Here is a 26,287-nt window from a genome sequence, read left to right on the forward strand (position 1 = left end):
GGAATCTGCAAATGATGAGGATCAACTATATATGTTCAAAAAGAAAGAAAAAAATTAAACTAATTACATTTTTAAAACATTTGCAAACTGTTAAAATGGCCATTTTGAGCCACATTCAAGGTTACTTTCTTTTCCTTCAAAAAATGTAATATTCAATCACACACTCGGAGCAATATATCCTTGCCAGAAGCTATGAGTCTTATCAGCGTAAATCATGGAGCTGTTGCCTTTTTGGCATCTATAATGGAATTTGGTCTGGCTTCAGCAGTATAGTAGTAGCCCTTGCATAATAAGAAAGATGCTTCAGCTTATCTCAGTAAGTGGTAAATTAAGATAGTTTCTATTTAAAATGTTCCAGTAGTTTTTTAATGAATTAACCTCAGCCTAATGAGATAGACATTGATACTTTAATTCACACTACTGTTTCTTTATCATTATGTCTACCTCCTTAGGTGGTACAGCTTAAAAATGTTGTCCATTTTGAAACGGAACAGCTTAGTGTTTTGCCATTGGTTTTATGAGTTTCATTTTACCTGAGAACTCATCGTGATGTATAACCAGATGGTATACATCTTAGTAGTAGTTTAGTTGTCAACACTGTTCCAGTAAACAAAATCTTAAATTCAGAATTATTGGGCCTGCCTCATAATCTCAGAGAAATCAGAGGGAGCGCTGATAATATTAAAATTACCTTGTGCCATTGGTTCATGGCGTTTTGTGGCCCTGTTCACCTGACGCCCCCTTGAACATTTGGTTCAGAATATATGTACCTCCGAGGGTTAAGAAGGAATATTATAAGAGTGTCAATTGAGATGGAAGCCAGTATCATCTGGATGAACAGTGATTCATATAGAATTTTGTTTTTTTTACCTTTCTTCAGTGACTTCATGCCTAAGACTGTCGGCATTGATCCAAGTCCGTTTACTGTGCGTAAACCAGATGAAACTGGAAAATCGGTATTGGGGTAAGATTTGTATATAGAATGAAATTTTAAAGATTCATGTAAAATTATAGCCCTTGCAATATAATTTCCACCAAAACTAACAACTTCAAGTCACATAGTTGGGGGCACAGTTCATTTACTGCATCTATACAGGTAGTTTTTTTATCAGCACTGCACTCTACTGAGTGAGCCACGGGCTGGCAGGTAGTTTTTTTATAGTGCTGGGATTGCTAAAGCATTCAACGTTGAAGGAAGAATTTATGGGAATTTCAGCAACATGGTACGTTTTATTATTCCTAATTTAAATTGGGAATATAACAGATGGTATAAAGGCAGAGAACAGATATTATATGTTATATTTTATAAATAATTCAGCATTCACTGTTTTCTGACATAAAATAATTAAGTAAAATCATATTCATTGTATTTATTTTTGTTGACATCCTGAGGTATGAAAAAGCAAATACACTCTGACAGAGAACTTAATAGATTTTTTGTGCATTACTGTAACATTATTTTGGGGGAGACTGTTATTTTATTGTATCCAAAGTATGAAAAAGAAGACATTTGCATCTTTGTGCTTAGAGAATGGAGTGAAATGTTTTGTCTTCTGGCATAAGAATTTCTTTCACCACTGACCTGCCTAGTCCCAATGATAAAATTTCTTAGAGACTCTGACCTGAAACCCTGGCCAGATTGTACATACAGACTTTGTAGATAATTGTATTTGGGAATATGTATGGGATTTTAATTCGATTCTCGCTACATGTGGTTTATACAATGGGATGTCTATTAATATTTTCCAGATACACCATTTCTGTGGCTTAAATATGTGGCCTTGAAATAGCTTCATGTTAAGCCCTGACCAGATGCTAAGAGGAATTCAAAGAAGGAATTCCTCAGGACTTTAGAATTCAGGGAGTTCCCAGGACAAATATGTAAATGACCAGCTGTATTAGTGTGCAGCACAGAAATGCTATCAACTTTAATTTTTAGTTGCAGAAGTTCAGAAACTAATTTGTTTTCTATAATATGTAACCCATGATCAAATAACATTGCATTTTTTTTTACAACATTTCAGAATATTACGGTATTTTTAGTCTCTTATAAAAATATTTTTTAAAGTAAGGAATATTAAACATTTTCAGAAAAGCCAAAAGTATTATAGGTACTATAAAATATTTTCTGAATTAAAAAAAAATTCTTACTACTCCCAAATTTGGCACTAAAATAAAAGTAAATATTTTATAAATGCAGGGATATTTTTCTTTTTTCTTCCCCCCTCATCTGTTGCCTACTATTAAAGGGAAAGTTCAGAAAATATACTTGTTTACTAATAACACAATAAATTTTAAAATTTAGTTTATGTTCATCAGTTGCTTGTTATTTTGCTACACTGTAATTGATAAAAATTCATAGGAGGCAGAGAGATATACATGAATTTGGCTACTGACCTTTTCTTGAAGCTTTTATAAATTATAGGTAATTTTACTAATATCTCAAACATAGTCTTCTATTATTATAATGCCATAAAATTTGAAAATATCGATTTCAGTTACCAAAGGAAGGCATAGTAGCTAAGTGGTGAAAAAACTTTTTTGCACCCTGCAAGTACATTGTGGCTTATTGTTTGAATTTATAACAGGGCTTAAATTCGTATAAGGTCAATACATGTACATGGAGAAATATTAGGCTTTTCCCTTTAGCACAACTTGAATCCAGACACTAGTTTCTCCCTGTTATTTTCTTGTGCTTCACTGGCACCAAGGTTTTGGGACAGAGTGATACACAGTGAGTGTTAAGGGTTTAGTTTAAAGGTGCTTCACATTCATATTCATCTTTTTAAAGAAACAAAAGCAATAGAGAAGAAGCTGTACTACAGCGGAAAACGGCAGCCAGCGCCCCACCACCCCCCAGCGAGGAGGCTGTGTCCAGCAGCTCTGAGGATGACTCTGGGACCGACCGGGAGGAGGAGGGCTCTGTGTCTCAGCGCTCTACTCCTGTGAAGATGACTGATGCAGGAGACGGTGCCAAAGTGACCGAGGTGTGGGGGAGGGAAGCTTGCACGGTACAGCTTGAGCCTCTGCTCATGAGAATGATCTTTCAGTTAAAAGTCTGAGAGCAAGAAAATGTCACATTATCTCACTCATACTATTTTAATGTGTAATGTTTGAGGCACTGAATAGGCTGAATACATTTGGCAGAGATATTATCAAAAATGGTTGCATTTTGAAATAAAATTGATGTTTTTGTTCCCATGTGTAATGGTGACTTTCTTATCACTTCAGAATTTTTAAGAGAATCCCATCCCTCTTTAAGTAGCCAACCAACTTGAGGTTTATTTATTCCCTTGCTCTGCATTGTTGAGATGCAGGGTTTAGACCTGGCCCTCACAATCTTTGAATAGCCCTGGCGGATAATTCATCCTGTTCAATTCAATATTACTAATATATTAAGGGAAAACAAATGGAAATAAACAACAAAAGAACCAAATCTAGCTTTGGGAAAATTTGCTTTCTAGAAATAGGCAAAAGTCATTTAGAGATAGATAAGGCAAATAAAATGTGATGAAATAAAAACTGAATCCCTTATTCCAGGAGTTGGCAAACTATGACCTATTGGTCAAATCCAGCCTGCTGCCTGTTTTTGTGAATAAAGTTTTATCCGAACCAAGCCATGCCTACCTGTTTACATATTATATTTGGCTGCTCTTGTTTAATAGCAGAGTTAAGTAGTTGCAACACAAATGGTATAACCCAAAAAGCTAAAATATTTACTGTCTGGCCTTTTACAGAAAAAGTTTGCTGACCCCTACATTATACAAAAGCAACTAGTAATTATTTAATAGATTTTTACCCTAAAATAAACTATTTTTAATGGAAATGAGATTTTTTAAAAAAAACCACTGAGTTTAATTAACAGGTTAAAGAAACATTGTGAATGCTTTTGCGGAAAAATTCACAGGTTCATTTTCTTCATCTTTGGAAATTATTAATATGCTAGATGTCTAAAAATCTTTTCTGGTTCCTTTTTATTTTATTTTTTTAACCCTAGAATGTGGTCCAGCCCATGAAAGAGGTATATGGAATTAACCTCTCAGATGGCCTCTCAGAAGAAGATTTCTCCATTTATTCAAGGTAAGATACTTTTATGTAGAGATTAAAGGAAAAAAATGAAAATTTACTATCACAATAACTTGTATCTAATACAACCTTTTAAAAATATAAAGTCAACAATACGGAAGGAAATGAATTCCACTTGGAACACAATAGTAGCATTTAAGAGGTTAAAATCGGAAACATTGATTTTTATAAGCAACATGGTCTAGAAGAATGAAGTATCTAGGGTTAGTGACTGAGTAATATGACTTTGTTTATTGCAGAGAGCATGAGTGTACAAGTGAAATTTTGGCTCAGGTTAATTAGGCAAAAAGAAAGCATCCTTTCCTTCAGGTGACTTTCACTTGGAGCCTTATTAGCTCAGACAGTCTCTGAGGCCCACCTTTATACTTCTCTCTTCTCAAGGAGTGAGATACAGCCTTGTTCAGCCACAACATTCTGGGAAACAGTCAGTCTAAGGAGGAGGCAGGGCAGACCTGCAGGGAAGGGAGGGTTCCATGTCCTGGAATAAAAGTCTGTGTTTGATATTCTGAAGAACAACACTTCCTCCTTTCATTGGCATAACTCTTTACAGTGTTTTATTTGTTCTCTAAACAACTCTGTAGCAGATTGAAAAGATGTTATTTTCCCCTTTTATAGGCTAAGAGTGCAGGAAAATAGAGCCATTCAGTGAGTTAACCAGGAGATACATCCTGTGCTTTTGGGTATCTTGTGATTTTAGACTGTGCGTTCCTCTTTTTTCTCTTAATCATGTTAGGATGCAGAGCTGGGGGCACAGGGAGAAACAGAGGCCCTGGCCATTCTTTCCCTCTCTCAGAGTAGCTCCTTTCTGTGGGCACACTGCCCCTACAGGGCTTCTCCCACCCTACATGCCTGCCCACAGCATCTCTCCTCTCCATCTGTCATGGGCAGTGCTGTGACAGAGGAAGCCTCCCTCCATCAATATCTGTGGGGTAGCTGTGCCATGGGCGACCAAGGGATGTTCAGGGACTTGCTAGCACCTACTCTTGCCCCAGCTGGGCACTGGGGCTATCTTAGTGCTTCCTCTGATCCAGGGCTTAGGGTGAGGGCCCATATAGTTTTGCCCTGAACTGGCAGGTGCCCCTGCCACCCCAGTTCTGCACCCAGTTGGCTAGTACCCACCAAAGGTTATACATGTAATGGACAGTGTTCTGGCCAGCTTGCAGACCACAACTCCCACCTGGGCCACCATGAGCTCTGTGGGGAAGGGAAGTGATGCAGCTAGAACTGGTGTCTGCAGACTGTCTTCCAGCTTTCTGTTCTCCTGTCTGTTTTTCCTACATTGGGCCTCAAGCACCTTCAGACTCCTGAGGATATCTCAGTTTTGCAGTTTTGTTCTAAGTTGCTGAGCCCTGTTCTGTCTTCCTTTTCCCTCATCTCTCCTAGTGTCTTTGGTTTGCTATCTTCGCCAGACCTGGAAGCTTTCTGGTTACTTCCTCAGAACCTTGTATACCTCCTTTTTTTTTTTTTTTGAAACTGACAGTGATTATACACTTAATTTGGGAAGTTTAAGGTTCTGTACAAATAGTTGATATTATGTGACATTCTTTCAAAAAAAGGGATCAAAATTTTTCACTTGCTGAAGATAAAAGTTGGATGAAAGTAAGCTATTTGAAAGTTTTTCAACAGCACTATAATGATTTAATAATTGGTAGTTTCTACAGCACTTTTCTTGACCTTTAAAAAAGCTAATGAAAAATAAATGATAAGATTATCCATAGTCATCAAAAGAATATATTTTTAAATAATAAAAAAATAAGAAGGAAATCGGCTCTTTAATCCTGCCCTGTAACCTTTCATGGGCACATTAGAACAAAACTCCAAAACCGTACCCCTGAGGGGAAGATGGCTGCATGCAGCACAGGCAGGCCTCAGACAGGTGTGCGCTTCAGAGACAGCTGCTGGGTGTCCTCCCACCTGCTGAGCTGGCCTGGAGCCATTCCCTTCAGCTTGGACTTGGCTGCTCAAGTCTTCTCTGAGGAAGGGTGACATGGCGATGGTGCTCACCAGCTTGTCTCCTCCATCCTGATTGAAAATGCTACCTTAGGAGTGGCTGGAGTACATTTGGTGGGGGGATTCTAATGGTCCTTAGGAAACTGAATCCATGTCAGGGGCTCTCAGGAGTGTCCTTGCTTCAGGAGGTGGCTCCCTAGCCTGATCCTGCCCTTTCCATATCATTTGTCTCACTGCAAGCACCTACCCACATGCTTTCCCATGCTTTCTGCATTCCATGCATTAGATATGTGTCACCCTTAGATGTATGAGGCCCTGCAAGATCATCTTCCTGGCTTAAGGAAGATTTCTGTTGAAGTTCTGCACACATTTAAATGAATAGAAATGCAGTAAGGTGCACATTTTATTTCATTCTTATGTCCGTGGTTATGATTTACATTTTAAGCTGAATCTCTCCTCCTTTATTTCTAAAAAACTCACTCTAAAATCATCAGTCTTGAGTTACCTAAGGTACTTTTATGTGCTGTTCCGAAATAAGCATACTATTGTCATTGGAAAGCTAACACCATTTTGTGTGATCTACTGAATTAATTGCAAATACTTCCTTCTTTGGCTTACTTTTATCCATTGTAATTTGTAGATTTGTTCAGCTGGGGCAGAGCCAACATAAACAAGAAAAGAGCAGCCAGCAACTCTGTTCCAGGTGCTCAGATGGAGTTATAAAATTGTAAGTATTAAATTAGACCTTTAAAAAAATCTTTCTATTCATGCCATTTATAGTGCTTATTTTGAAGACATTTTAAGAAAAATATTCAGTGTTATCACCAAATTAGTATAAGCACTAAAGCATCTCCTCCTGGTACCTTACTTGAAGAAAACTGGATCTCTGTGGGGGATGGGGAAGAGATTGGCAGCCTCAACTGACTTGAAATGCACCCTTTGGAGGTAAGATTGGAGTTGGTGGAGGCTTCCCTGCATGAACTCTGCCCTCCACTGGGTGGAGGTGGGATGATGAAACAGCTCTGACCCTGGAGACAGACTCCTAAGGGTCAGTATAAAACCCTTGAGGGCAAAGATGGGTTTGTCTCTCCTAGCTATATATATCCCCATTAGTTGTAATAACTTTCTACAAGTTAAACAGGTGTGTAATAAATTCTTAAATAAACAGTACCATGTTCAGATCATGCCACTTCCTGGTTTTTTACCTTGAGCAAGTAACTTAAGTGCTATGTGGCTCAGTTTCCTCATCTGCAGAAGGGGATAATAATGACAACTGCTTCACAGGAGGGTGATAAGACTTAAATACAGAGTGCTTAAAACAGTGTCTGGAATAAGTTCTCAATAAGTTATGACCTCTGTAGTATAATTTGAAGCCAGGTAGTATAATGCCTCCAGCTTTATTTTTATGCTCAGGATCACTTTGGCTATTCAGTGTCTTTTGTTGTTCCATATGAATGTTAGAATTGTTTTTTCTATTTCTGTGAAGAATGTCATTGGCATTTTGATGGGGATTGCATTGAATTTGTAGATTGCTTTGGGTAGTGTGGACATTTTCACATTAATTCTTCCAGTCATGAACGTGGCATGTCTTTCCATCTTTTTGTGTCCTCTCTAATTTCTTTCATCAGTGATTAGTAGTTCTCATTGTAGAGATCTTTCACCTCGTTAAATTTATTCCTAGGTATTTTATTTTTTTGGTAGCTGTTGTAAGTGGGCTTGCTTTCCTGGGAAACAGCCAGTCTAAGGAGGGGGCAGGGCAGGCCTACCGGAAAGGGATTAGTGCAGAGGAGGGAAGGATCTATTGTCCTGGAATAAGAGTCTGTGTTTGATATTCTGAAGAACACATCTTCCTTAGAGAGTAGTGGCTGTGAGGATTTCGAGAATTGGATGGACTTGGAAAATATTTAGGAGGTAAAATAGACAGGACTTCTTGGATTCTAAGTAATCGTGGAGGGGGAGGGAGGGTCAAGGATGACCCTTAGGTTTTGGTTTGTAACAGGTTTTGATTGAATCATTCATTCATTCACTTATTCATTCAGCAGATAGGTATTGAGTGTGTCTGTGTTAGGACCATTCAAAGCTGCCATTTACTGAGGTAAGGAGCACTGCAGGAGGACCCCGTTTGCCTTTAAAGTAGCATCAAAGTGGAGGAGTTGGATAAACTGATCTGGAACTCAGAAAAGAGCCAGGGCTGGGGATATAAATGCTCACAAGTGGTAATTAAAGCCACTGGTTAAGGATGAGACTGCCTATGAAGAAAGACTAGAGTGAGAATAGTCTACAGCTGCTCCTGGTGGGGATCTGGTCTAATCGCTGGGACACAGAGAAAGAAGAACCTTCAAGGAGACAGAGATGGCGAATCAGAGAAGAGGAAGGAAAGCGAGATTTTTATCAGCCTCCATAAGGGCTTTTTTTTTTTTTTTTTGTCTTTTTTTTGTGACCTATATAGGATCCGAACCCGTCACTATTTTTTTCCTCTTTTTTTGGCATATGAACTCCTACTAATTGAGAGACCATTTTTCTTTGTTATAGCTATTTAGCATATGGAAGTATGGGCTCTTAAATGAATTGAAATAGATGTGACCAAAGAAGGAAAGTATTTAAATGTGTTAGTGAAAAAAGAGACTCTGTTAACCAAATTATATTATACCAATTGATTATTCCATTAAAATAGTATGGCACAACTTGTGAAGAAATTGTGATGAAATGAATATAACGTACAAAATAAAATTAAAACATTTCCCCCCTGTTTTCTTCAACATTGTTTCTACTTTGATCTGTAAGCAGTCTTACAATTTTTTACTCTCACATTCTTTCTCTTAAAATATTTAGTATATGCTCTTCTGAGTCCTAGAACAGATGAAAACCATGTGGATCTAGAATTTTTTAACCTTTTCCACTTAATTAGTAAAGAATCTATCATGAGTGTGTTTTTGCACAGCATCTTCAGCAGGATAACAAAGAACTTGGTAGGCTCTGCATTCTGTTGTCATGGAAACTGTCCAAGAGTGTTTTTGGTGGGTTTTTTTTGAGGGGGGGGTTAAACTTTGTAACCAGTTCTTAAAATGTCAGTAATTCATTTTTAGATCTCTAAAGCTTTGCAAAAAACAAGAGGAATTAGATTTATATGAGATTCTTGAAATTCTCCTCTTGTATAGTATATTTAGAAATGGTGTATATTTAGAAATGGTGATGTTTATTTTAAGTTCATATCGATATGTGTCTACTCATCTCTGTATAGTTCATAATCCAACAATTTTTCTTGAAATCATGAGGCGAACCAATTTTCTTTTTCTAAATATGAAGTATTTGCAAGACCAAGTGTAAAAAATATTGACAATAAATAATTGGCAAGAAGCCAGTGGAACAGGGGCTCCTGAACAGAGGGTACAGAAACTGGGCTGGGAGAGCTGAACACTTTTGCCCAAGTTCTTGCAGGACATTGCCCAGAAGTGGATGTTAAATGCTGTACTTTGTCTGAGCGTGACCCTCCCTTTGACTCATACCACTCCCTGAGTGTATGGGTGGTGCTCAGGGGGAGATGTCACCAGCCAACACTCAGTGTGTGATGGGCACTGTTCTATGTTCCTTAACATGCATTAACTCAATTCTCACAATAACCCTAGAAAGTAGATATCATCATCTCCATTTTATATGGGGAACTGAAACACAGAGAAGTTATATAACTTGCCCAAGGTCAACAGCTAGCAAGTGGAAGGACCAGGATTCAAACCTAGACAGTGTGGCTCCAGAGCTGCTGCTGTCCATCATTGTGCTGTAAATGCCTAGTGTTACCAGCTGCTTTTATAACTACTGGGGTAGAAATGCTGGGTTCTTAGCATTAACAGCCCTTGCTTCGGTCCTCTGACATGACCTGGATTTGTAGATGCCTCTGTATGTAGACATAATGTTTCTGCTTTGTTGATCTTGAATTTTTTTTTTAAAAAAATATTTGAAGAGACTATACTTTTATTCTTTCCCCAGTACCCAGTGTATTATCCCTCATGTAGACACATTGAAGCTTCCTGGGCAAGTATACTTTGCTTGACTGATTTGGTAACATGACTCCCTGAACATCGCTAGAATGCTCCCCAGTTCCCGACTGGTTTCTAGCCACCTTCCTGATGCCTTTTTAACCCCCTGCCCCCATCCTTGAATACTTTTTAGTTCTTCCTCTATTCTTTTTCTTCCTTTTAAGCTCTCTGCTCCCTCCTGTTTCTTTGTTCCCCTACTGCCATCTGAAAGAAGAAAAAAGTAAGCACACCAAGTTTTTAGCATTCTTCCCCCTTATTTTACTTCCACTGCACCTGTAACTAAATGCTGAATGAGAAGGACCCAAGTAAAGGGACTTGGTGTGCCCACTGGCGGGCAGGGTGTTGTGTGATTCACTGTGTGCAAGACCAACATGTTCTCATTTTATACTCCTGTTGGTTCTCTGGGAGTTTTTAACTAAGCAACAAATGCCAATCAGTAGTAGGTTAAAAAGACATGAACACACATATTATTAGTGCCAGCTATTCTCTGGCTAACCTATTCCAGGAATATGTCTCACTTGTTTAAAAATTATCTCCAAGAAATGGTTCAAAATATAATGCAGAGTTTGTATAAATACTGTGTCACTAAGAATTCTTCCAGCGCAAGATAAGCTGAAATGCAATGCAAGGTAAATAAGTGTGCTTACTGTTTTAGGACCATAGGGTTACATCTATTCCCTGAGTATGTCTCATAATAAGTGGTGTTTACTGACCTTGGACTGAATGCTCCTCTGTATGGGCTTCTGCTAGGGGAAGTGTTTCACAAATCAGAGCATGCTCTTAGTCAGAATTAGAGCACTTCTTCACACTGATGAGAAGGCATGACACAATGGCCATGATTAACTCAACTTCATTTACTTTTCATGATGTAATTTACAATAATGTGTTTCTCATATACGAGTCACCCCCTGGACCGCCTGCAGCCTTCTCCGCTTGATTTCTTCTAGTCCTCTGTGGATAGTGCTCTGGTCTCTGTGCTGCAGGCTAAATTGGTATTTCTGCCTTAATGGGTAACTCTTTTTATCTTCTCCAAACACCCGGAGTACAGTCTCTAAAGGTTTAAGGATTAGAGCAGTTGGGAGGCAGTGATCAATGATTAATCAGCTAATTCCCTCCACAAGCAGGAGATAATAGGTGATAACAACTCCTTAGCCAGAGGAAACTAGGATGTAACCTCAGTCTTTCTTCCTCTTTCATTCTGGCTTTTACTTTTTTATCTCTTTGTCTTTAATGCTCTCTGACTTTTCCTATGTATCTTTTCTATTTCTAATGATTTCTTTCTGGCCCTTCCCCCCCTTTTTTTATTTTTACCTTCTCGCTTTCCCTTTTTCTCCCTCACCATCATCCCTTCCAGGGTATTTTTAGCCTTTTTTTTTTTTTTTTTTTTTTTAAATACAGTAATCAGTACTAAACATAGGTTCCCTTCATATATTCTAGGACACTTGTTTTTTGGGGCTGGAATTCTTGACTCATTAGTGGGTCGTGAAATTAATTTAGTAGGTCTCCACACAATGAAATGAAATTGAACTGAACCTAATGCAGTATAAAGTACCAGTACATGGCACATAGTATGAGTAAGTCTCATTTCATGAAACTTTTGTGTCTGTGCATAAGTAGAAACAGTTTACCATGCATGTGTGTACCAGTTTACCATGCAAGGTGAATTTCTTATTGTAACAGTCACGGTCTGGATTTATATGAATGTGCCTTTTTTGGAATCACATGAATTAAAATCTTAGCACTGTTCCTAGCATCTAGGCGCTTAATAAATGTTTGTTGAATAAATGAAAGTATGTGTGAATTTCTGTTGGGGATAATTAGAAAAGGATAAGAGGGGTCAGGAACAGATGACAGAGGCTTCTGTGGTATATAGTCTTAAGATGGTCTCAAGATGGGTGCTCTGTCCTATGCACCACTTTTGGAGACCCCTAAGTAATCTAATGCAAGGTGACAGTTGGTGAAGAAGTGAGAGACACAGATAAGTAGGAACAGTATCAGAAAGAGATGCTAAGTGAGAGTATGACCCTTATCCTGAAAGCTGTGTTTTAATCAGGAGGGTGATAGGCTTATATTTGCATTTTAGAAAGGCCACTCTGAAAATAGCATGGAGAATGGATTAGAGGCAGGAAGATACGCAACATATCTGTTGGAAACATCAGGACAAGAAAGTGTTTGGAGTTGGCTATTGGCAGTTGAAATAGAGTAAAATGATTATCTTATAAAGGGAGAATCTCTAAGGTTTGGCAAAACTTGGTAATGGGTTGGGTTTCAGGGACACATGAGAGGCCAAGAATTTTATAGCTTGGTTGACTAGTATAGTGGTGAGTTGCCAGGAAAGCACATACATAACAAATGCAAGTTCAGGCTAAGGTGGTGAGTTTCAGACAATAATAGGACATCCAAAATGATCTGTTTGAGGCTCAAGAGGTTTTAGAGAGATTCAGTAATTAGATTTTTTATACTCTTAATTTAAAAAGTGAGTAAGTTAAATTTCTTAACTTTCTCAAAAGAAGTCCAAGTTAAATAGAAATGTGCTTTTTAAATTTTCTAGGGATCGATGTCAGATTAAAGGGGAAAAAATCCTTCAATTATTGACAGAGAGGAAGAATTCGTTATGGGTTTAAAATGTATTTTCATCCTATAAAACACTGTCTTACTTTGTACATGAGCAAGCAGGTTAATCCCGGAGAAGCAGATTTGGATATCTGATATGGCCACCGGAGGGGTATTACTCATTGATTTTCTTAGCTCTGTATACAAGAACTACATTTTGTAATGGTTAAACCTTTTACTATTTTGTACCATCAGTTGTTTATGGAAGGTGGATGGGATGATTTAAGGCAGACAGAGTGATTATTGAGGCTTGTGCTTCCTGACAGCCACTCCTTTTGCACAATGAAGACAAGTGTCCAGATATGATGTATGTATTTACAGCCCTTGTCTTCTCTGAGCTTATACTAGAAATCTTCTCAATTAAGATAAATTTTTGGCTGAAATACCAAAAAACACCTTTCAATTTTACATTTAAATACTGCTTATTGTCTAGTGTGACACATAGCCCCTTGGGGATTTTACACATGATTTTAAAGAGTATAAACCCCATTAAGTCCTAATTGTGTTTAAAACTCAATTCACCAGCAGGTCTTTTAGTATTAAATAAGTGATTGTCCGTGTTTAATATTCTAATATTAGTACTCATTTTCCTTACAGTCTTATGAAGACATTTGAAGAATAATACCATGGAAATCAATTGCATTATGTTTTCATAATTAAATGTCAATTAATTGAAGTAAATGGCAAAACAAATGATAAATATTTGTAAGTTTTGATTTTATCGTGGTCTATTTTCAGTTTTCGATGTAGTACCTCAGAGTTCTTGGCAGGCATCTATCTCATGATTTTCTCAATTGACAAACTATTGCTGTCATTTGTTAGCACAGGCTAAAATGGACCGTGATTTTCAATTCCCTCCTGCTGTCAGATTGCTGAAGTGCTTGATGAGAGAACTTCCCCTCACATGTAACTAGCTCTTGAAATCCCTTGATCAACACACCTAGAATAGAACCATGATTTCCTGATTTTCGTTTGCATATGTTGTTTCCAAATACATGAAGGTCTAAAAGAAGATTTGTTTAGTTTTTATATTTAACTTACTCTCAGAATTCTATGATTTATAAAAACTATTGTGGTTTGATCTCAGTTGGAAAGAGTGAAAATTTTTACATTCTTAAAAATCTTTCCTCTCAAACCCACTTTCTATTAACCTGCAAAAACACTCTTTATAAGATGGTTTACATCCATTGCTAAAGGGTCACAGTTTTTATTCTGTATGTATGATGTCATCACAATACTAAATAAACCCCAAAATGTCTGAATGTGTCCAGTCCTTATCCAGAAGAAAAAAGGTATGAAGACTGTCTTGACTTTCTTAACCATTTTTTTACTTTTTATAATTATGCTAGAAATTCATTATTTAATGTCAAAATAAAATCAATTCGTGCTTTTAAAGCATTATACATCAGAGTAATGTATTACTTTGAAAATAAAACTCTCTTAGGCTTATTTCAAAAGATAACTAGCTAAATTGGTAGCTCCTTTATCATGTGATTTGAAAATAGAAAAGTAAATTAAATAGTGTGCTCAAATACCTTTATTTTTGATAGTAAAATAGAGCTAGGAAAAACATTCTAATAATCACAGAAGCATCAGTAAATGTTTGGCAGATAGAAAAAGAGCAAAAATGGAACCTTAGATGTCTTTTTGGCAACTCTAAATAAAATTGTATTTGAATATTCTCAGATCAGTAACTTTGTCTTGCACACTCTTTTCTTTTTTATTATGAATATTCGTGAGATACAAAGCTCATTGTCACCCTTGTGCGCATGATGTGAGGACCAGATTCCTACTGGCAGTATACCCATTACCAGAAATTACTTTTGTACCCCATGTCTCCCACCCAGTTATCCCCCAACCTCTCTCCCTCTCCCCCTCCACCCTCCCCACTCCACTTTGTAGCCCAAGGAATGCTCCCTCCCTCTGTAAGACCACTGCACTACTGTGGTCTTTCTTTCCTTCCTTCTTTCTCTCTTAGCTCCCACATATGAGTTAGCACATGCGGTATTTATCCCTCTATTGCACACTCTTTTCTGTTCATTATTATTCCTATTGGCTCAAAGGTTTTGCTTTGGTTTTGAACAGTTTCAACAAAGTAAGAGTTCGATGTAGTCTCTTCTTAGACTTTGTCATGCTGTAACAGAATCAGCTACCAGTTTGTTTATAAATCATATAGATGATATAATTAAATTTAGTTTATTGTTTATTAAGTTTAAGTTTATTGTTTGCCTTTATTCTTTAATTTAATTTTTGTTTTTACATCTGGAACCTTGGATACATTTCCCAACAGTCTCATCATGAGAAACTCAATTGGTGAATTACTCACATATTTATTCTCTCCAAAACCTGTCTATAATGACTTCTAGAGATACAAAGATACAATCAGACTTGTGTGGAGAGGGGCAAGATGGAATTATCAGAATGTCTCATTAACGTGTGTGCGTGTGTGTGTGTGTGTGTGTGAGAGAGAGAGAGAGAGAGAGAGAGAGAGAGAGAGAGAGAGAGAGATGAGGACATGAAATTTGAGAACTGGAAGATATTTAGAGATCATCAGATTCAGTCCTATGAGTTTATAAGAAAAGAAGGCCCAGTAGTTACAGAACTTTTAAGTGGTAAAGCTAGGACTCAAATTCATATTTTTGAGACTCAAACCCAAAGTCCAATGAAATGATCTCCTGAACCAGGCAGCTGGAACTTTACCCATATGCCTGTTGGGTGCAGCTAAAAGTGGGGAGCACCCACAGGAAGCACGGATACTAGTAAATATCCATGCAAGCAAATGGCCAGTAGCCTGTCACCAAAGGAAGAAAAGGGAAAAGATACAAAGCATAAAGCAGCAGTCCTCAAAATGTGGTCTGCAAACACCTGGGGGTTCCAAGACCCTTTCAGTGGGTGTGTGATATTAAGGCAGTGGCACCAAATTATACTGGTGATCGTTATTTTCTTCACTGTTTACATACTCACAGCAAAAAAGAGAAAGAGTGAAGAAAGAAAAAAAATGCCAGTTATGCTTAAGTCCTTGACAAAGCAGTAAATATGTGAAGTATCAACCCTTGAATGCATGTCTTTTTAGTATTCTTTGTGACAAAATTGGAAATATATATACTTGTGAAGCACTTCTGTTGAATATCGAAGTACTGTAGTTGTCTTTCAGACATGACTGTCTAAGTTGTGAGCTGCACTCACTTTTGTGGAACACCACTTGAAATAATGATTGACAAACTATAGTTCTTCAGACTTGGTTATTTGGCAGACACTTTCTCAAAAATTAACAAAGCAAACCTGTTACTTCATGGAAAACAATTGACAGTATTTGTTACCAATGATAAAGTTAGATCTTTCAAGTGAAAATCAAAATTTTGGAAAACTCGTATTTACCACCGTGAGCAGCAGTACTTGAAGTTTCTAATGAGATCAGTAGCAATCTTAACAGATGTGATTGTTTGATCTTATGTAATGAAATGTGTTACTGTCTTGGAGATCTTTGTAACTCAGTGAACCAATATTTTCCAAATGACTAATGCATGCTGTTAAAAAATTGTGTGGGTAAAAAGAGTCCATTCCAGTCCAAGTTAGACCAATGGATTTTAAGATAAGAGTATGAAAAGTTCATTGATGTGATTTTTTTGCAACTAACCTTTAAGAAACTTGTAAATTTTGTTGTAGTATCAAAGAAAAATATCCACAGTTATCAGGAAGGCTATTAAAATACTCCTTCCTTTTCTAACTACATGTCTCTGTAAGGCCAAATTTTCTTTATATACTTCAAAACAACATATCATGGCAGATTCAGCAGAAGCAGATTTGATATAATCCTTTTGCCAGATACAGAAAATATTTGCAAATATGTAACATATTGCTTCCTTTGTCACTAATTTCTTTTTATTTTGGAAAATAGTTATTTTTTATTAAAGTGTGTTATTTATGTTAACATTTATTGGGTTATTATTTTAAATTAATTTTTAAAAATTTTTGTTTTAATTTTTCATGTGGTAAAAATGAGATATAACCCATATAAACCAAAAGCTTATTGGGGTCCTCAGTAATATTTTCAAGAGTATAAAAGTATCCCAATACTAAAAGTTTGAGAATTTGTTGGCATAGAATATTTGACTATTTATGGTAATATGCAGCACTGAGGCAACCAAGGGCATTATTACATTATAGCCTTGCTCAGTGTTTGCCAGCAGAGTGATATCCTTGACTAGTTCAAGAAATGTTTATTTATTTTCTATGGTGGTTTTTTTTTTATTCTTTAAGGAATTAAGGAAGCAAGTGTTCTCTTTTTAAAGGATTCTGTCCAAAAAATGGTCTGGATCTCCTAGAATGCTCTTAGCTCCAAATAACAGAACATCTAACTCAACTGGTTTAAACGATAAGGTAATTTATCTTACTTCACTGGAAGATTGCAGATAGGGCAGGCTCCAGAGCTGGTTGATTCAGGAGGTCCATGTCGTCATGAAGTGCCCAGGCTCTTTCCATCTCTCTGCTTCCCGATCCTCAGTGTATCCTCATCTTCTGACAGGATGTGGCTGCAGCTGTAGGTACCACCACCAGACACAGTAGTGCCCAGGAGAGAAGGGAAATGTGTTCTCTGTGTCTCTTCCTTAGGAGCAAGGAGTCCCCAAACCTGCTCAGCAAACTTCTCCTCATGCCCCAGTGGCCAGGATTGGGTCACATGCCAACCCTTAAACATGTTACTGCCTGGCCATGGACGTACTGTGATTGTCTTGAGATAATTATCTGTGGTACATGGATATGAGGAAGTCAACCTTAATGACTTAGTTATTAAAAACAAAAGAAAAACACTTCATTCTTATCCAATTAACTTGAAATTCATTTGCACAGGTACCTAATAAGAGAGGCAGCATGAATCTGTGAAAAGAATTCTAAGCCTGAGAATTGAGAGTCCTGGGATCTGGTCCCACCTCTGGCACTGTTGAGCTGTGCATCCTTGCCTGTCTGGGTCGTGGCTCCCTTGTCTGTAAAATGAAGGCTTGGACTAGAGTACTAGTTCTGTGATCGTCCGCTTCATTGGTTCATTTATTCACTTGCTCACTCCTTCATTCAATAAGATATATTGAGTGCTTACTGAATTGTGTAAGTCGCACCAAAGGATACAAATAGGCACTAAAATGTTGCCTGTTTAACAACAACAGCTGTTCTTCCTCCCACGCTGCACGCCCATTGAAAGCCCAAAGAGGAGTAAATTCCCAACTGTTTTCTCACTTGTAGCATATTTATGGAATAAATTGTTTAATGGCCTCAGCAAAGAGCCCTTGCCACAAAACTCACTAGCAAACAGTTATATCACAATAGTTTTTCTCATTAAAAAGTAAAATTTATTCAGAAATGAAAACATAGGGCCACAAATATGTTCTGAAAATGATGAGTCTTTGTCTCAGGAAAGATGCTTGTGGCCTGGCTGTGATTGTTCTGGTTCCCTCCATGGCAGGAAGAGAGTGATGCAGAGAAGCAGGCTGTTGGGAGGACAGGAAGACAGCCTGAGATGAGACCATGTTCTCTGAATGTCCAAGGACACTCTTACATTGTAGTTCTCAGATAAGATGCTTAGAAGAGTTTTATTTTTAAAAACCAGTCTACTAACATTTTGCAGACCTTTCTCAGGTGCAGTGTTGATTAATTTTTCATGTCACATGAAGTGTTGAGAGAGTGAGGGGTCTATCTCAGAGAAGAGAATTAGGAGTCATGTGATCATTCCTTCAAGTAATATTTGAATCACTGTCAGGGGAAACAGGGCTTTTTGAGTTGCTTTGGAGACCGATAAGTGTAACATATAGGAAGGAAGATTTTGGGTCACTGGAGAGAAAATCTTCCCAACAATTAGAGCTTTCAACAGTTACATGTAAACAGTTTACTGTTGAAAGTCTTGAGTTCTCCCTTCACTGAGCATACTCAAGCAGAGGCTGGATAGCCTTCTACAGCAGTGTTGTGGAGAGTTTCTTCATTTGGTTTGAGGTTGGTCAAGATGATTTGGAATAAAGGTCATTTTAATATTCTGTAATTATCATTATCACAGTCATGAGTCATCAGATAGCTGGGATCTTTAACAGCTTCAAAGAGAAAGTAGATAATTCATTTATTCACCAAATGTTTGTTAAGCACCTACTATTTATCAGGCACTGTTCTGGACACTAGAGATACAGCGAAGAACAAGACTGACAAGGTCCTCTAGGGCACTTCAGTTTCAGGGTAGGCAGACAGGTGTTGAACTAATATCCACATAAATAAGACAATTTCATACTGGGGTAAACGCCCCAAAGAACACAAACCAGGAGAATGGGAGAGAGTGATTGGGGCAGGTAAGGGGGAGAAGCTGTTTTAGATTAGGTTTGGAGAGAAGGTCTCTCTGAGGAGTTAACGTTCGAGCTGAGACCTGAGTGAGAAGGAGTCTGCCATGGGATGACTGGGGAAGAGTGTTTGAAGCAGAGGAAACATACGCAAAAGACACAGGCAAGAACAAGCTTGGCATGTTTGAGAGGCAAAGAGAAGGCTGAGTAAGAGGCACGGAGGAATGTACTGTGGAATGGAGTAAGGCATAGGCAGGGACCAGGTGCCAAAGGACCTCTCACAGGAGCTTAACTGTTATTCTGAAACCATGGAGTGGGAAGCTACTGGAAGGTTTTAAGTAAAGAGTGACATGTTCTGATTTACATCTCTAAAAGGTGACTATGGGTGCTTTCTGGAGGATGAATTGTGGGGGTAAGGATATAAGCAAAGATGGACACAGGAGGAAACTCAAGAAGTCTGGTTTTACCAAGAGAAGAAAGTGTTTCAAGAAAGAAAGAGTGAGCAGCAGTGTAGAATACAGAAAAATGATGATTGGTTTAGGCAACAGGAAGGTTATTGATTACCTTGATGAGCAAGTTCCTATGGGTGGTAGCCTCACAAGCTCACTTGGAGTGAATTTAGGAAAAAATGGGGAGTGAGTGAGAGGACTTGGGGAGTAGAGAACATTCTTTCAAAAAAATGTTGCTGTAAAGGGGTGCAAGAAATAGGACTGTATCCGAAGGGGAATATAAACTCAAGGGATTGTTTCTAAGATAGGAGTTAATGCAGCAGATTCTCTGTGTGCTGATGCAAAGGAGTCTGCAGACAGGCTGATGCTGGAGACACTGGACAAAGAGGGAGTAACTGCAGGAGAGAGATCCTCGAAAGGGCACTGGGAATTGTTTTGCACTTGTATTGAAATCCAGAATTTCATTGTCTTTGGTGTTCATGAGCTTGTTGGAATTATCTTGTATTAAGTTGAACCGTATGAAATTACCAATATTCACACATTTTTGACCTACAAAAGCAGTAATTTCATATAATTCTACCTAATAGTTTAACTTCTACACCTTTCAATTTCTCTAATAAGTCTTCATAATTTATATACATTTTTAACTTGGAAATAATCTCAAATTTATCTAAAAGTTGCAACTACAGAAGAGAGAACATCACCTCTGCCTCCCCAAGTTATTTGATGATAAGTTGTAGACCTGATATCCTGTTTCTCCCTAACACTTTAGTAGGTATTTCCTATAAATAAGAATATTCTCCTACAAAATCACAGTACAATCAGTAAAATCAGGAAGTTAACATCAATACATTGTTACTGACTAATCCTCAGAACCCATTCAAATTTTTGCCAGTTATCCCAATAATGTCCTTAATTGCAAGAGGATCGAGTCCAAAATATCAAATTGCATTTAGTTGTCATGTCTCTTTTGGCTCCTTCATTCTAGAACAGTTTCCCATTCTTTCTTGATTTTCATAAGTGAAAATTATTATTTTGTAGAATGGCCATCAATTTGAGTTCATCATGATTGCCTTAATCAGGTTATGACAGTGTGGTAGCCAACCTTCGAACTGGCACTATCTCCTGTTATTCATACCCTTATGTAATCTCCTCCCACATTGTACTGCATACAGCAGAAGTGATTAGGTTTATAAAAGCGATCTCTTGAATCACTTGTTCTGGGAGAAAGAAGCTTCCATGTCATGAGCAGCCTTATAGATAAGCCCACAAGCAACTGAAGCATCCAGCCAACAGCCAATGAGAAATTAAGGCCTGTCAACCAAGTGACTGTGCTTGGAAATGGATTCTGCAGTTCCAGTTAAGCCTTGAGTTGAGGGTAGCTGTAGGCGACAGGTTGACGGCAACCTTGTGAGAGACCTTGAACAAGAACCACCAAACTAAGCCACTCCTGGAGTCCTGACCCCCAGAAACTGTGACATAATAAATAAAGGTACATAACAAATAGAGGCAGGAATATCACAGAAGTGATGGTGAGTTCTTATCTTTGCATCCTATCAGCTGGCACACAATTTCAGTTTGTCCCATTACTAATGATGCTTATTTTGATCCCTTGATTAAAATGATGTCTTCTGAGCTTTTCTACTGTGACGTTGCCCTTTTTGTTTCTTTTAATTAATAAATATTTTATGGAAAGTACTTTAAAACTATGTAAATATCCATTCTTCATCAAACTTTGAATTTTTCATTTATTTATTTTGCTCATTATGAGACCTTGATTGTCTAGTTATACAGCAGGATATAATCTGTTACTGCCATTATTTACTTCGATGTTCAAATTGTCCCAAATTTCTCCAGAATCCCTTCAGCCTGGCTCCTGTATCCTTTCACATGTCCTTATCATTCTTTGAGCACTTCCTTGATTTCTGGCACAAGATGTTCTGGGCTCATCATGTTCTTTGCCTGTCCCAGCCCTGAAATCAGTCATTTCTCCAAGGATCCCTGATTCTTTTTAGTGGAAAATGGTATTATAGCCAAGACCTGGGCACTAGGTGTACCTATTGCCATGAGAGGGTCACTACCCCCAGGCCCACTCAAAGAACACATACATTTACTTATACATACATATCTATTTTGTAGATTAAATAATATAAATGTATATGTTTGATATATATTTATAAATGTAAATAAAATTTGGATAAATATATATTTAAATCCATGAGTTCATACTGATATCTTGAATTGTAGAGTATCCAGGGTTTATACTGTCCTTCTCCCTTTCCTTATGAGTAACTGCCTTCTCCCACATTGAGAAACTTCTCTCCCATTACCCTTTTTATATTTATTTGATTAATCCTCCACAAGGTACCAATCTCCCATCACCGCTGCATCTGCTGTATCCACTCCTTCCCTGACATGGGCACCCTCCACTCAGGCTCTCACTCTCATTGTGGAGACACCCATCCTCAGGGACACCCTCTTCATCCCCATGGGCCCCAGGCCACCTTTCCACATGGAATCCACACGGAATCCACACCTGCCTCTCTCTGCTCAGGCTCTAACATACCTCCTCTGGCTGCCCGTACACATGGACGCCCTACCTCGCCCCAGTCAGGCGTCCACTGCCCATGTGGAATCTTTCCTATGTAGACACACCCTCTCACCCTGCTTGGACTCCAACCCCATCCCTCCAGGTTGTCACAGGCTGCCTCCCTATGCACATGTCTGCCTTGCTCTGCCTCATCAAATGGCCTGAACACTGGCTTGTTCAGGAGAGGAAGGGGAAGACTGGGGCTTTATGATTTTATAATGGATATCAGCACTGAAAGGGACATTCTGTTCCCCCACAGCTAAGTTTTAATATCTTCTGTAGTAGTGGGTTCCAAATTTCTGATTATACTAAAATATCTTAGGAAGCTCATTAAATTATAATCCCAAAGCAAACAAAAACCAAATGACAATAAAAATAGGGAGCAACCAAAGTGTCCCTAGAAAATGGTTAAATAGATTAGGGAGAACCCTCAGTTTTCATTTTGGACTTTCAGCTACTCTTGAAGTTTTCTACATTTATACTTTTATTATTTATTTACTTATTTTTTGGTGGCTGGCCAGTATAGGGATCGAGCTCTGGGCCTTGGTGTTACCAGCACCACTCTCTAACCAACTGAGCCAACTGCCAGCCCCATTGATATTAATGATACTGACAGATTATGGGCGATGTTTTCTATAATTTTCTGTATTAAAAACATAATTATCATTATTATTATTTTTAAAAAGGATGCAAAACGCAGAATTCAAGGCCCTATTGCTCGATACTCTGATCCAGTACACCTGGGCTAAGGCCTGGAAGTCTATATTTTATGAAATTCTCCATTTGAATGTAGCGATCATCCAAGTTGGAAAACTGCTCCGTTGGCTCTTCACAGGAATTTCCTCAGCAGCTGTCTGAATATCCACTGGGCAGAGTACCCAACACTCAATCACAGACTAGCATTGACAGGAAGCCACATGAGTGTCTTTCTCAAAACTGGGGACAGTTAGGTGTTGTTCTGAAGGCTTACAATCCTACTCATACCTTCTTCCAAAAGACAGTTTTCTCTGATTCTTATTGTTAATAAAGTGAAGGAAACTTCAAAGGATGTGGTAAAGTCTGAGAACCTGTCATTGCCAAGAGGAGCCTAAGGAGATATGAAAACTAAATGTAATGTGTGCTGGCTGGCGTCCTGGAACAGAAAAAAGAACGTTAGATAGAAACTAAGTTTGGACTTTAGCTAATAATAATGTATCAATGTCAGTTTGTTAATTACAACAAATGTAGCATATTAATGGGAGAAGTTAATAATACAGGAAATTGGGTGTAGGGTATGTGGGAACTCTCTGTACTTTACCCAGTAATTCTGTAAATCTAAAGTGGCTCTAAAGTAAAAATTTATTAGAAAAAAGTTGCAGTTTACAAGAGATGTAATGACATGACATGACAAACTCAATGGAAGCGCTTTATAAATAACCAGGAAAAGGTGGGGCTATAAGAGGGACATGAAGAATGTAAGTAGGGTGTCATCACCACCATGTGAGAGATAAGACACATGGCCATTACTGCAACCTGGTGGCTGCTTCTGTTCCAGAAAATGTGCGGACAGAATGTGTAAATATCTGATAGATGACCAGTTGCCCTGAGAAAGGGTCTGGCCCTGCATACAGGCAGAGAGAAAGGATCACTCTGGGAGGAGCAGTTACATTCTTTGCCCTTGGAGAACAGCTGTTATATCCTTTATTGGCAGAAAAGTCCTCTCAGAACAGACCCAGTGCTGTGCAGGATAACCAGTCCCTGTTGCCCTGGCTCAAAGCCAAGCACTCTCTCATTAAACAACAGTTGAAATGTTCAAGTTAGAGCCTACAAACAATGCAGCCAACAATATTTGTAATAATAAACACAGCTGAAATAGAGAAAAACTGCCTTTCTTTCTATACTGAGATAATATGTTTACAAATGGGAGGAAAACCATAGATTTATAAATTGCGTCCTAAATTGTAAGCATTTTACATGTTTTAGGTCAGAAAATCAAGATGCTTTCTTTCTCTAAAAATAAAAGTTCTTTTAAAAAATACAAATGACATCTTTATTTTACAGTCCTGAGAGAGAATGTAAAAAGAGGATCACTGCCATACTAGGACCAGTAAAAAATATTGATGTCTGTGGCTAAATCATAAAAAGTACCACCATTGACACTCATATATGCGCCTGTGGTATACTGTTCATTTCTCTCCTTGGAGAGCAAACATACATATGCTCAGCTGCTGGAAATATCCCCTCCCTGCCAACACCATCTAAGAACAGGAGTCACTTAGGAGCCTGGGTGTCTGCTCCTGATTAAAATAACCAGCTGGAGCTGGATATGCTTTTCCCATTGTCTGCTGTGTTGGTCAGGGTTCAGCTGCAGAAAGCATAATCCACTCTAGGCAGATTAAACAGAAAGTGATTTATGATAGGATTTTAGGGGCTTTCAGAATCACTGAAGGGCTGAAGAAACAGATTCAAGCTTCCAGGAATGACTCCCAAAACCATATGGCAAACCATCCGAGTAGCTGCTGCATCTGCCTTGATCAGGAAGCTATCACAGCAGCTGCTGGCTTCAAAACCAGCCACATCAGCTCTATTCAAAAAGCCATCACTAGGCCGGCCCGTGGCTCACTCGGTAGAGTGCGATGCTGATAACACCAAGGCCACGGGTTCGGATCCTATATAGGGATGGCCGGTTGCTCACTGGCTGAGTGTGGTGCTGACAAAAAGCCATCACTGCAGTGGCCAACTCAAGAACGTGTCACCTTTGCCACAGTCTGCAAAATGGACACTTCATCCTTTTTCTTTCCACATGACTCGGTTCCAAATCAGAGCATCATGTGAAAACAAATGGAAGGTAGACCCTAAATCACATTTTGAACCCAAGTTGCAGTGGAGTCTGAGACGTTATCTTTTGTTTCTCAGCCTCTGCACACTAGAAAGGGAGTGCAAGTGGTTATTGAGGGATCTGATCTATGTTATCTGTCACAGTCTGTCCCTCTAGCTACCCAGTTATCATTGATACTCTATTTGCTATAGTAGAACTTTTTTAAAAGTCCAGGGTTCCTGGGTATATGCAGCTGTCCTCATCAAGTTTAGATGAGGCTTCTTGTAATCTGGTGACCTTAAACAGAAAAACTACTGATCTGCTCCCAATATACCATGGTGGCAAAGGAAAATAAAAACTCTCGTTCAGAAAGGGTGATAATGTAGCTGTCACATCTGGATGTCTGCAGTATATATGCAGCTGTCTCTGAGGAAAGCAAACCTTGCCGGAGTAGAAGTGGGAGTTGAATGGAAAAGAGCTTCTCTGAGGACAGCCCTGGATGAGAAGAGGGAGTGTGGCCATACCTACCTCAGCCGCAGGGAAAGCTGCAGCTGTGCAGGCAACGATATGTCAGATTTAGGGCTCAGCTCGGGGGATGGGTAAAACATATGCTTTTAAAAATAGGTATGCCAATCCTATATAAAGTCATCAGAAGAACCGAAGAACACAGCAGAATAACATTCCTACAGACGGTGAATGCATGCTAGAAAGACAGATCAATTAGAGGTCAGAACTGAAAATACTATTTCAAAATTAGCTAAAATACAAAACCTTCATGTTCAAAAAGAAATGAAGAAAGACAAAAAGAATTTAAGAGAAAGTGTCAAATATTGACGATAGTTAAAGAAGATTTAACATGGATGATAGGAATCCTGAAGAAGAAATAGCAAGAGAACAGAAAAAATACTAAAAACAGTAATGCAGGGGGAAAAAAAAGCCCACCGAACTTTTCTGAAATAAACTACTTAAAACTGTGTATTGAAAGAGCACACCACATACCTGAGAATATTGACCCAGAGTGATCAACACCAAGGTATAGTATAAAAAGTTAAGTGGACTTTAAAGGAAGAAAATCCTTTAGACATCGGACAAAAACAGCAAGTGACTTTTAAGGGAAAGAAAATTCAATTTGCATAAGAATTTCTGGATGCAACACTTTATGCCAGAAAAAAAGTAGAGAAATATATTTAAGAACCTTGAGGAAAGAAAATGTGGGCCTAGAATATTATTTCCCAAGCTTTTAAGTATAAAAGGAGAAATGGTTTTGTTATCAATATGGAAGAACTCAGGGAATATTGTTCCCATAAGCCCTCCTTGTGGAGAATGATCTTTAGACAGTCAAAATGATATGAGAGACACTGACATAAAGACCAGTGTGAATAATAAATGTGTAGTTACTTCTAGAACTAAAATGATGGTCAGAAGGGCTTTATTTTGGCTGTGACTTAAAAGGGTAT

At 38.3% G+C, this 26,287-nt stretch overlaps 1 protein-coding gene across 3 annotated transcripts in view; it reads left to right on the top strand.

Annotated features, from left to right (window-relative positions):
- FIG4 (FIG4 phosphoinositide 5-phosphatase) overlaps positions 1 to 26,287 on the top strand; it is a 109,302-nt gene that overhangs the window by 78,154 nt on the left and 4,861 nt on the right. For 2 of the 3 annotated variants that reach the window (XM_063096678.1, XM_063096680.1), the window contains exons 19-22: positions 881 to 964; positions 2,792 to 2,987; positions 3,998 to 4,080; positions 6,677 to 6,763. In XM_063096678.1, the coding sequence (XP_062952748.1) occupies positions 881 to 964; positions 2,792 to 2,987; positions 3,998 to 4,080; positions 6,677 to 6,763 (450 nt within the window). Of the gene's footprint in view, positions 1 to 880; positions 965 to 2,791; positions 2,988 to 3,997; positions 4,081 to 6,676; positions 6,764 to 13,280; positions 13,314 to 26,287 lie in introns of those variants that run through there. The other variant, XM_063096679.1, reaches the window with a different exon arrangement.

This window comes from Cynocephalus volans, chromosome 5 (genome assembly GCF_027409185.1).
Source record: "Cynocephalus volans isolate mCynVol1 chromosome 5, mCynVol1.pri, whole genome shotgun sequence".
Taxonomy (NCBI): Eukaryota; Metazoa; Chordata; class Mammalia; order Dermoptera; family Cynocephalidae; genus Cynocephalus; species Cynocephalus volans.